The sequence below is a fragment of the Micromesistius poutassou genome (genome assembly GCF_964030765.1).
Source record: "Micromesistius poutassou genome assembly, contig: SCAFFOLD_2755, whole genome shotgun sequence".
Lineage (NCBI taxonomy): Eukaryota > Metazoa > Chordata > Actinopteri > Gadiformes > Gadidae > Micromesistius > Micromesistius poutassou.
In genome coordinates, this window is record NW_028179531.1 from 36,168 (window position 1) to 48,667 (window position 12,500).

The window sequence follows — 12,500 nt, forward strand, 5'->3', positions numbered from 1 at the left end:
CCAATATTATTATCCATTTTTATTTTTATTAGAATTATTATCATTAAATGTTTAAATAAATTGCCAAACTCAAGTGGAGAATGGCGCAAACTCAAGTGTAGAGCAATAAGAATATTATTTAAATATTCTTTTATTTTTGCCAGATACTCCTTGTGAACGTCTACTAGTTGACTTATTATTATATTTGATTAAATTTCACCCCCCCCCAAAAAAATCCTCACTACACGTTATCTGAGCCATCTTAACGGTGAAGCTGGCTTCACAGGCGTGCGTCACACGTTTGCGGTACGAGTCACGCGGGTCCGAGTCACGCGGGCGTGTCTCCACATACAACCGTCAGAGACGTGTGTTTGAGTGGCGTGTGTCAGTGTGTGTCAGTGTGTGTCAGTGTGTGTCTGTCCTCCCCAGCCCTGTGTCTCTATTGGTGGGCTGGCACACGTTTGCAATATGTCAAACAGCGGCATTGGCTCAGGAGGTACAGCGGGGTCGGCCGGTAACCGCAAGGTTGCTGGTTCGATCCCCGGCTCCTCCTCCTCCTAGCTGTGAGTGTTGTGGTGTCCCTGAGCGAGACGACGCCCTCACCCTGACTGCTCCGTCCTGACGCGTGGCTGACTCCGCCGTCGGTGTGTGAATGTGTGCATGAATGGGTGAATGTCAGTCAGTCATGAGACCCCTGTGCGTACGTCATCAATTCTTCTTTATATTGTATATTATTATGTTCATATTTCTTTGCTTTTTACTTTAAGGGATTTAATTTGTCGACCGTATCTCTTGGTTTCCGGTGTCTGATGTCGTCGTGTACGCCTCCTCTCCTTCTCTTCCTTCCAGAACATCAAAGTGTTCTACTGGCGCCCGAGTCGTCCTTCATGAGCTGCTCGCCCCTCACCCCCTCCTCCCTCACCCCCTCATTCCCAACACCCTCATCCCTCCATCCGTCGTTCCACCTGGCTCACCTGCCCTCCTTCCACCAGAGGAAGGAGGGGCGTGTCACTTCCTGCCCGCCCCCCCAGGCTCCGGAGGTGCAGAGTGGCTCTCCCGGCCAATCACATCCCAACAAGGTTCGGGATTGTCGCCGTTGTTGTTTTGTTTCTTGATAAAGTGATGAACCATTCAGGGGCCTGACTGCACCTGAATGGACTCTGGGGATATATATATTTATCCTTTCTAAAACTTAAACTTAATTATAAAAATATTAAACTCATTTGTCGCAGAAAACAAGAATCATCTTGAAGTTGCAGAATCAGTTTTAAATGTGTAATTATTTTTCAAATATGTTTCAAGAAAACATGATTATACAAATATACGAATAAATACTGTTTTAATATTTAATATATATTTAATAATATTTGGTTCAAACCCTTTACAGCCAGCCAGCCAACAGTGTGGTAAAGAGAGACAGAGAGAGACAGACAGAGAGAGAGACAGACAGAGAGAGAGACAGATAGAGAAACGGACAGCATATGTAGAAACTGAAACCACCAACCCGATTCTTTCCTCCCCCTCAATCCAGCAGATCGGAACCCCCTCGACCTACAGGGAAACTCCATTTCCCAGCATGCTTCGCCGCGGGGAAGACGCCCGGAGGCGGGGCCGTTACACCCCTCGACCAATCCTCAACCCGAGCCGGCAGGAGGCGGGTCTGTACTCCTCTCTCGTCTCCCCAGTGGGCCGCTGCCTGCTGGTCAGAGGAGGAGGAGGAGATGCGGAGGAGCAGTGCACTGTGGCACCGTGAGTATGGAGGGCGGCAGCAGCGGTGGTGTTCATCACCTGCTAAGTGAGGCTACGTTAGTGAACAGCGTACAGAGAGACGGTCTGGTTCCACCCCTCCGCAGTGGCTCCATGTAGCTTTGAAGATTTTTAAAAATAAATAGTAAAGACTCTTTTTATTTTTTATTTCAAAGGGAACACCTCTTATTTTGGAGATGACGGTGATTACTGTGACACTAAAATAGCAATAGATAAAGTGTTTTAATATTTTAAAATAAACGTCACATCCTACACATTTCAATTTTTTTAAATCAAACTATAAGCTATTGGTTCTTTTATATGTAGTATAGCTATTTATAAAACATTAGATGCTGTGTTTTCTTCATTTTAGTGGTCGAATAGGTTTCGTGGCCCCAGATACATTTTACTTGGTGGGGGGGGACCAGAAATGTCTCTTTTGACAGTGGAGGTTGCCGACCCCTGGTCTAGTTGAATAACAGTGATATTGTGCTAATATTGACAGAATATGCTAGACTGGGTAGCCCCGCCCATTCTGCCGGCGATGAGTTCGCCCTGCAGAAGGGTCCGGAGAAGAGCAATACATTTCTTTCTAGTTTCGATACTTTTTTTTTTGCGGGAGCCAATCACCAAGCTGGCTTTACCCCCCCTGGCGCGCTATTGGCTGGTTTAACACAACGATGACAGGGAAGCGACGGCAAGCAGCCAATTGCGTACAGAGTCAATTTAACTCGTTGCCCGTTGATCACGCCTCTTGTGCTGAAGAAATTGACCACAGCTTACCCAGACCAACGTGCAAATGTACGATTGATCTTGGTCTGGCATAGCCTGGCTCCGCCCGCCTCCGTACTTCCGCTCAATTTCCATTTCCCTTCAGTACTACGTCTGGGTTTGCGGTGTATATTTTCGCACTGTTTTCTGCAGCCAATTTTTTGGCCGTCCAATCAGCAAACAGAGGGGAGTGGCTGAGAACATTGACGTTGAGGTCGTGCGCTAAGTTTGAGTCGTAGTCAAACGATTGGAGTCAGCGATTGGTTATGGCAGATCCAGAGCGGCACTGAGTGGCAGATCCAATAGTTTCAAACTCCAACAGACGCCCGCCTTCAAGTGAGTTAACGTGTTGTCAACGGAGAGCGGCCGGACTCTCAGACTGTGCAAATGAAATGAAGTAGGAGACTCTGGTAGGACCGGGCTAGGTCTGGAATGCGCCTCTTGAGCCTTGCAGCACAAAGCAGCGAGGGGACGTGGACAACAGCGTGGTCCTTTCTCCTGGTGTCTCAGGTGTATCAACGTCGGCCCCGACTTCCAGGCCGACCTCCCCGCCTGCACCCCGGGCCGGGACGGGTCACCCCGCCCCCGCCCCACGGAGGAGGAGGAGGAGGAGGAGGAGGCGTCGCCCAGGGAACAGTTGCTATGGAAACCATTCCCCCTGTTGGAAGAGAGCGTCGTCGTGCAGGATCAAGGTACTGAAGCGGGACGGCTGGGGGGAAGCGGTTTAAAGTGGCTGGTTTGGTTTAAAGTGTGTTTTGTCTCTCCTAGATAAACCGTGTGAGCCAAACGCTAAAGTCACAGTTAACGTGTGCAGCCAAGCTTAGGTTAGTCGCCACCAACGCGTGTCTTGAAGATTCCAAGGTGCGTTATTAACGGCGCCTTTTGTCAAAACGCGATAGACGTACAACCGATAGCGCCAATGAAGCTTGTGACACACCAGCCGCAGTCATCTTGGTGTCAAACCCGCCCCTTATTGGAAAAAAAAACGATTTCTATTGGCCCGACCCGCGACAGGTCTGCGGGAAATCTGTGTGAACGGTAGCGGCGCCAGACGCATATGGTGCTCGAGCAAATATAACGGGAGCCCACAGATTTGTACGTTTCCTATATGAGTCTTCTATATGAAACACTACTATAAAAGTTCTGACGATCATGTTAAGGAGAAAGATGGGAGGAGATTTGGAGGTCGAAATTAATGTACAGTTTGTGTGTGTGTGTGTGTGTGCGTGTGCGTGCGTGCGTGTGTGTGCGTGTGTGTGTGTGTGTAGTTGAGCAGCTGCTGTCAATGTGTAATTCTAGCTGCCTGCCAGGAGGGGGCGCCAACACAGAGCTGGCACTGCACTGCCTGCATCACTGCAACGGAGACACGATGGTGAATATAGCACTGCTGTCGCAGACCTGTTGGCCCCTTGCTATTTCATTTAATTCATTCATTCAGTCTTTGAAAAAAACGTATGTTGTCCGTAGCCATCCTCAGTCGACACTTTCGTGGTTGCAATGTTTGAACCTTTCACTCACTCACTCACTCACTCACTCACTCACTCACTTAGTTATCTACATATTGACTCTCACGCACGCAATTAGTTTCACCACTAATTGACTCACTCACTCACTCACTCACTCACTCACTCACGCATTTAATGACACACTCACTCACCAATATCATTCATTCATTTTTCTTCCTTCTTTTTTTTATTTTTTCCTCTCATCCGTGCTCATCCCATCCCTCCATCGCTGCTGCGTCCCTGAAGGCTACGCTGGAGACGCTGCTGCTGTCGTTGCAGGCGACGGCCGTCGGGGACTACCACTACTCTGGTGCCCACCGTTTGACCTCTCTTCAGTCCCACTTTATGTGTGAAGCACAACAACAAAACCCGATTACGTTAGATGGAATGAGTTTGATGTAAACGATAAAAGAGACATCTTAGAGATACCTGTTTTTAGACACATTTCAACCAAATCATTCTAAATTCTGGGACCGCAATAAACGATTAAAACAGTTTGGCAGTAAGCAGCTTTTGAAAGGCTGTCACCTTTAGTTTGTTTTGGTAAAATGTACCTTCTACACAGGTGTGTGTTTGTGATTATTGGTTTATTTAGTTGTTTACTAATCCTCACCTCTTTACCTCTGTTCCTCTATCTGTCCCTCCCTCTCTTTTTTTCTCTCTCTCTCACTCACTCTCTCTCTCTCTCTCTCTCGCTGTCTGTGTCTCACCCCCCCCCTCTCTCTCTCTCTCTCTCTCTTTCATTTCCGAAACAAGAACACAGACGTTGTTGTAAAATGTGTGTCAAACCGTCTCCCTCTGCAGGCAGCGACATGTGGACGGGCCAGGAGAGGGCGGTGTTCGGCGAAGGCCTGAGGACTCTCGGCAAAGACTTCTACGCCATACAGAGCACGGTACGAAAAGGCCTGTAACACTTTGTGGTGTCTTAAATATACTTTTCACTTATTTCCTCTCTTTTTTGGGCTTTTTAAGTTGTGTTCTTGTGTTCTTGTGTGTGTGTTTGCACCCACCCACCCCCCCCCACCCCCCCCCCCCACACACACACACACACACACACACAAAAAGGTTTTTTTAAAGGAAGGCTTCCTGCGGCCTCGGCCGAGATCAGAGAAGAAAAGATCAGAGAAGAACGCACAGAAAACGAGAGCGAGAGTGCGCGAGAGAGAGAGAGAGAGAGAGAGAGAGAGAGAGAGAGAGAGAGAGAGAGAGTGAGAGTGTTGTGTTTTCTTCATGTTTTCTTTGCTGAGTTGGTCGGGTTGAGGAGGGAGGAAGGACAGTGTCATGGCTGTTCCCGGCACGGGGTTCAAACCCTAAAGTCCCCCATTGGGTCCTAAAGTCTCAATGTGTCGCACACAATTCCTTGCTGCTGATTTTGCGCCGCAAACCAGCATTTCTTGCTGGTTTAAACACAGCAAGAAATGCAATGTGAATACTAATGCACGCGTTGAAGGGTGCGTGTGTGTGTGTGTGTGTGTGTGTCTTTAATTGAGTGTGTGTGTGTGTGTGTGTGTGTGTGTGTGTGTGTGTTTTCTGAAGGTGAGAACCAAGAGTGTGCGTCAGTGTGTTGAGTTCTACTACCTGGGTAAGAGACTGGTGGACGTGCAGCGGAGACAGGCGGACAGACAGCGAGAGCGGGACGCAGCTGAAGCCATCGCTCAGCAGGTCAACACACACACACACACACCGACACACACACACACACACACACACACACAGGCACACACACACACAGGCACACACACACACATGGACAGTAGCCCACCATCGTGATGGCAGTAAACCTTTGCTCTTTATTCCCGATGGTGTTTGTACAGGCCCTCTCCTGCACCCTTTACCCCTCAGCCTTCAGCCAATGGCACAGTGTTATCATGCGGTGGATGTCATTGTTCCATTTATTTTTTAACATGTGGAGGTTGGCATTCACGTGGGTCTTACCTCACACACCGAAATACCAAAGGTTAAAGTCAGGTTTGGGTTTAGTTGTGTGTGTGTGTGTGTGTGTGTGGTCAGCTTCTATGTCAGTCAGGCTTTCCCAGAAAGCTTCTGGAAATCAGTTAGGATTGGTCAAACACAGAGGATAGATCCAACTTGGATCTGTCTTTCAAACTAACTAACCTCACTAACATTTACTAACTAACATATAAGCAACAAAGATTGTGTCTGCATTCATTCTGTCAAACCTTCTCTTTCCCTCTGAGCTCACTCATTCCCCAACACACTTACAGACAGAGGCCGTTTCTCAAGTCGCGTTCTCGTCTGTACTTGTGTACTTGCGTTCTCGTGAAACGTCATCAGTCGTAGCCCAAGTACTGTTCCAATTCCAAGTATGCATCAAGTCAAGTACAGTCGTAAAACCCGTGTGTGTTCTCGATGCGTTCTTAAACTGGCTGTTCCACCGAGGACGCATCGGAGGTGACTCGTGTGGACTTGGGACCGTTAAATATCCCAGGATGCATTTCGCATTCCCATGTTTTAAAATATTAGTATGTAAGCTATAATAATAGGCTATATATAGGAACATTTTACACGTATAACAAAAATGTAGGCCTATTCATTCAAAATATTGACATACTATTTTAAAATGAAAGAGGCTGGGGTTTTGTTTCATATAATTTGTTTATATTGTATAAGTCGCTGATAGAGGAAACCCAGCGCAACGGCAACGAAAATCCCGGTCGGATCCATCCGATCGCGCGCGCGTGTGTGTGTGTGTGTGTGTGTTTCTATTCTAATGTGTGTAATTTCTCACTCATTCGTAATTATTATATCAATAGCCTACTCTCCGCAGTCAGGCACGCGCATCTGTACCCTACATATAAAAAGTTGTGTGTATGTCGTGTACACACGACAAGCATATCTTTTCATTTATATTCCTTCAAAATATTATCATACTATTTTAAAATGAAAGAGGCTGGGGTTTAGTTTTATATACTTTGTTTATATTGTTCAGTAGTATATGCCTACATGAGGCCGTAAAGCAGTTAACAGAGCTGAGGTGGTGACGTCATCCAGTCCGCTGCTGTTCCTGCTGCAGGTGCGTACTCGGAAGTCTGTACTTGGCAAGTCCGGACTTGCCAAGTACAGACTTAAGTAAGTCCGCGAGTCCGTCGTTCACGTACTTGGTACTGAGAAACGGCCAGACTCTCTGCCTGCTCAGAGGAGCTCTTTTCCCACAATGCATTCTGTCGGTCACGTTTCCTCTCCTTTGAGGAAGGTGTAATTCTCTAACTGCCGTTCCTGGGTTCACCTTTGACACATGCATGCGCTCATAAAACTCGCACACAGAGAATGACATGCTGGCGTCTGTTTCATGTTTCTGTAGGTGACCCCGGCCCCCCAACAAATGAGGACGTTGGTCGGACCGGAAAGGGCGGTACCTGCTTCTCCATTGGCTAACTTCTTCCCTTGTAAAATGTGTGGCAAGTAAGTAGGACCCGTTGTATTGGAGGGCTGGAGTTACGTCCTCCACGTTGTGATGTGACTAAAGCCAGGTCAACAGGATGGTTTGGATTTTACAACTTTCTAATTCTAATTCTATTCTCCCCCTCACTCTCTGATTCGTTCCGTCCTCCGTCTTGCTTTTGTTCACAATCCACCCTCCCTATCGACCTCTCTTCACCTCCGCGTTCCCGCTTTCTCTTTTCCCATCAAACCTTTTTATCCATTTACGTTGTGTCATCCTGATCATTCTTTGTGATTCGTTTGTTCGCTCCCCCCCTCTTTCCCTTTCCCTCCTTCCTACTTTCCAACCTCTCCCCCCCCCCACCCCCGCCCCCCCCACACCGTATCCAGAATGTTCTTCAAGATAAAGTCCCGCAACGCCCACATGAAGATCCACCGGCAGCCTCCGGAGGACTGGAGCGAGCGGCGTCTCCAGCCCCAGCAGCTCCTGGCCCACCGGCTCAACGCGGCCCACGGCCTCAGCCCCAGCCTGGGCGGCGCCACTCTACTCCAGCCCCAGGCTTCTCCCCGGGCCTACTCCTTCCAAGGCCTGGCGCTCCCCTCCTCCAGCAACAACAGCAGCAGCAGCAACCACAACAACCACGTTCACCCGGACAGTGTTTTGAACTCGTTTGAGGTTAGCAACGACCACAACGGCGGCAGCGGCGGCGGCGGCGGCGGCGGTGTTGTCGCTCATGCCAGCGACATGCGCATCAAGAACGGCATTAGCACTTTAACGGCCTTCGGCGGCATGAGCGAGACGAACCCGCAGCACGACGTCCCCGGGGGCGGGGTCAGTGACTCGGTGGCAGCCAATCAGAGGGGGCCTCCCGACGTGCGGTCTCCCGTCCAGCAGCCCTGGACTCTGTGGACGGGCTGAGGGCCCTGGGGGGGCTCGCGTCAGCTCAGGGGTACTTGGGTTCGTGTTTTATATTTAGAGATATTTACAAAGAAGAACAAAACCTGTATTTTTTTTTTTTTAGCAAATCTTTTAAATATTTTTCGCCATGTTTTTTTTGTATAAAGTTTTTACTTTTAGGGAAGCTCTGAAGGCCCCGTACTGTTTTTACAATGGTGTGTTATCGCAGTACGCTGAGTATTATGGACTGGAGGTTTCCATCAGTTTGGATCCACATCAATTCATTGCATGCTCAGCTTGACACACACACACACACACACACACACACATACACACACACACACACACACACACACACACACACACGCACGCACACACTCATCTAGTTCTCATACAGTGCTTAAATGGGTTAATATTGACCTTGGTGAAACATCTACGGTTGATGTTAAACGATGTGTGTGGGTGTGTGTTTGTGTGTGTTTGTGTGTGTGTGTGTGTGTGTGTGTGTGTGCTTCTGTTTGTTTCTGTGTATGAGTGAGTGTGTGTGTGTGTGTGTCTGTGTGTGTGTGTGTGTGTGTGTGTGTGTGTGTGTGTATATAGATAGTTTCATGCGGTTTCTTTACAAAACTTTACTAAAACAGGGTTCAACTGTATTAAACAAAGTTATTGAAAGTAGTATTCAACAGGACTAAATGGAACGTTATTAAAACAGTATTAATAAAATATAATAAACCGAACAATGTTTACCCAGCATTATTGTGGATAGCCGTTCGTCTTCTCCTCTACCTGAATCATTTAGCTTTCTCCTCCTAATCTTTGTCCGGGGAGCTGTTTAATGAAGTGAGGTTCACCTCTTCCTAGGCCCCCTCTGGGGGAATGTACTCTCTTGACCCCCTATCTTTATGAACTCGTTCCTGGGAATTGCATCGTATGAGAGGTTGTATTCGAGGCTGTATTGTTGGTTGGATCAATCTTAGGATTTGTATGTTGCTGTCAAGTAAGGGAGTTTGTATGAGATGTATGCATGCATTGCACACACACATGCACGCACGCACACACATGGACTCACATGCACAAACACGCTTGGACTTACAAACACACAAAGGCACGCACACATGCACAAACAGCAGCACGCACACAGACAAACACATGCTTGGGCTCACACACACACACACACACAAATCTGCACGGACTCACTCATACACAAACTCACGCTCAAATGCACAAAGATGTCGCTGCGTGGGTACATGAGTCTATGTACGCAAACTGTTTGCCCATTGTGCAACCCCGGCCAGCGCAGCAAAGTGTGCGTCCGGCCAAACACACCACACACTGTGCACTGTCCATGCGTTCCACAGTCCAACGTGACAGGCGTGACACTAGGGGCCAGCGGGGCCCCTGCCATGCCCCACCACCTGAACCGGGACTCGACTATGAACCCGCTGCAGGGGTGGTAGCGGATTCCCAGCCCCCAGGTCCACTTCACAGCCTTGTACTTTACACACAACGTCATGGCCTCACCTGTCACCTGTCACCTGCTTTTATGAGGGGTTGGGGGGAGGGGTGGGGAGGGGTCGGGGGGGCGCTGGCTACCAGGGTGTACGGCTCCCACACATGTGAAAGATAAAAAGTGACTTCAACTTGAAATTTCAAGGCGACTGTCTGCACAGGATTTTTTGGGTTTTCATGTCAACTCAAACTTCTACGTTTTGAAGAAAACGTCACACAGTTGTGCCAACTTAATTCTTATAGTTGTACCAGCTAATTTCAAGGTTGAGACAACTAAGTTTTTTGGGTCCGAATAACTTGTCTTTCATAACAATGAAAGTTTCAGAAATCTAGTTGTACACACTAAGAATTCTAAGTCAATATTATATTGAATCATTCATGTGTAAAAACTTCCATTTTGAGTTTTTCTTACAAAGGAAATCCTATTAACAATTACACAAAGGGACAATAAACCAGCTTTTTCATTTTAAACCTTTTGCATGTTTATTTTTCACCATGAGGCTAATAAACAGCTTTAAAACTTACTTAGGACTCATAGGATCCATAAGTGACATGCTGGCTCTATGCATGCAACATAAACTGGGGCGACCACGCTGTTTCAACAACAATAAAGAATTTATTTTGAAATAAATATATTAAGAAGTGTGGTGCAAGTCAGTATAAATGAAAGTAACCAAAAAGGTCATGTGAAGATCAGTCCATCTGTTACAAACAAAGGAAATCAAATGGCTGGAGGAGGGAGGAGCCAGGTCTGTTGTCTGGCCAGGCTCTATATACTGCGGCCCGGTCCAACCCACACCTGCCCACAATCTCCTAATTAGTAGAGAGAGCAACACAGGCATACACACACCAGGGGTCAAAGACCCACCTGGGTCGTCACACCCCCCCCCCTTAAAACAGAAGCCCACCTAGATGGGATTGTTTTTGGGATCAAAACAATCAAAATAAATCAATCAATAACCAATCAATCCAAAACAAGTAGAAACAACCAAAAACAACAAAAACTCAACCACCACCAGCTATCTCCAACCAACACTCATACACACTACCACTCCTCTGGCCCACCAGTCTCCGGACCTCCTGTCCCACAGCAAAACCGGGCCCGAGCACTTTAAGAGGGACAGGGGAGGAGTGAAATAATAACATGAAATCCACCACCTATTCCACCACCTCCAGGCGCTAACGCATGGGAAGTTGGAACCATAGGATTATATTAAGTGTTTGTTTATTTTGCCAACTCAGTTTATGGAGTGAGATCAACTTTTAACCAGAAACGTTTGGAAGTTAGTTGAAACTGTGCAACAGTGCAACTTGTAGTTTTATGTTCACTCAATGTAAAAATCCTTATAAGACCAGCAATTTCAAGTCATCGTTTTTACAGTGCAGACAAAAGGTGCTGGGTTCGATCCCCATTAGCTGTCTGTTACTCCTGTTCCTTAAACCTGTTCCTAATTAATACCTTAATCCGTAACGCATTCTCCAGACTCCTCTGGGACTTGTTAAGCCACTTGTGAAGTTTGTAACCGTCATTGAGGGCTGTACAAACGCACAACCGGACAAATGGAACGTGTTACATTTCAGCAACACAGTGTACTGACATCAATACACATAAATGCATACATTATACATATGTTTTATTTGTACATATGATGTTCTCTATTAATAAACATGACTGCAAAATTCCTGTTTTTCCCTACCCTGAGAAAGCTATGCTTTGACTAACTCGCTATAACTATCCTCAACTTTCTCACGGATACCTTTTGTCTTGCATTGCGTTTTAAGCTCAAACACATGCAAACTGTTACCCTATTACGCGTTCCCATTGGGAGCGTATCCGGGTTGGATGTGGTTCTTCACTGTCGTGAGGGGACCGTGGTTCAGCTCCTCGTTGACATGAAATAACTTGTGGCTCTGACTTGGAAGCTAAATGAGTTTTATATGAAGCTATCGAAGGGCTGCGCTGCTCAGCGTTTAATTTGGTGGCTTTGCTCAATGCCCAGAGGGGCGAGGGGGGGGGGGGGGGGGAGGAATGAAAGGGGGCGGGGTCTAAAGTTTGTGAATGCAAGGCCTGTCTCGGAGAGGAGGGGAGGGCCTGGGCAGACATGCACAGAGACAAAAGGACAGGGAGGAGCAAGCAAGGAGCTAGAAAAACAGAGTTAAAGACAGAGAGAGAGAGTTCCACACAGCCAGTGACAGAGAGAAAGAGAGACAGACAGCGAAAGAGAGAGAGAGAGCGAGAGAGAGAGAGAGAGCGAGAGCGAGAGAGAGAGAGAGAGCGAGAGAGAGGCCGTGTTAACCCAAACCTAACTCACACACACTCTTTCCCCAAAGTGGCCCACTTTGTTTCTCAAAATTTGTCTCAATCCAGTCTTTTATGTCTGTGTTACAATGCTTTTGTGACAATTGAGACGTTACATAAATACACAAGTATGAGAGTCCTAGGCCCCCTCCGGGGGAATGCACTCTCTAGACCCCTATCTTTATGATCTCGCTCCTGGGCACTGTAAACTGTTTATTTGAGCTGACTAACTTCCGAACGTTTCTGGTTAAAAGTTGAACTCACTCCATAAACTGAGTTGGCAAAATAAACAAATACGAATTGAATCCTACGGTTGAATCCAAACAGGATTTAGAATGTATTTCGATTGAGTCGTCCTCAACCCAACAAACCAACAGTGTCGTGCAAGTTC

General features: G+C 47.2%; 1 protein-coding gene across 2 annotated transcripts; it reads left to right on the forward strand.

Moving 5' to 3' along the window:
- Positions 1 to 831: 831 nt before the first annotated feature.
- LOC311372756 (transcriptional-regulating factor 1-like) lies at positions 832 to 9,412 on the forward strand. Of its 2 annotated transcripts, none has more exons than XM_084489704.1 (9): positions 832 to 1,058; positions 1,511 to 1,728; positions 3,007 to 3,188; positions 3,765 to 3,868; positions 4,248 to 4,311; positions 4,806 to 4,894; positions 5,538 to 5,663; positions 7,324 to 7,424; positions 7,794 to 9,412. In XM_084489704.1, the coding sequence occupies exons 1-9, from the start codon at positions 867 to 869 to the stop codon at positions 8,320 to 8,322; spliced, it is 1,605 nt and encodes a 534-aa protein (XP_084345830.1). In that variant the 5' UTR covers positions 832 to 866; the 3' UTR covers positions 8,323 to 9,412. The 2 variants fall into 2 exon arrangements, with proteins under 2 accessions (XP_084345830.1, XP_084345831.1); XM_084489705.1 differs by having other exon boundaries at positions 1,514 to 1,728.
- The last annotated feature ends 3,088 nt before the right edge of the window (positions 9,413 to 12,500 follow it).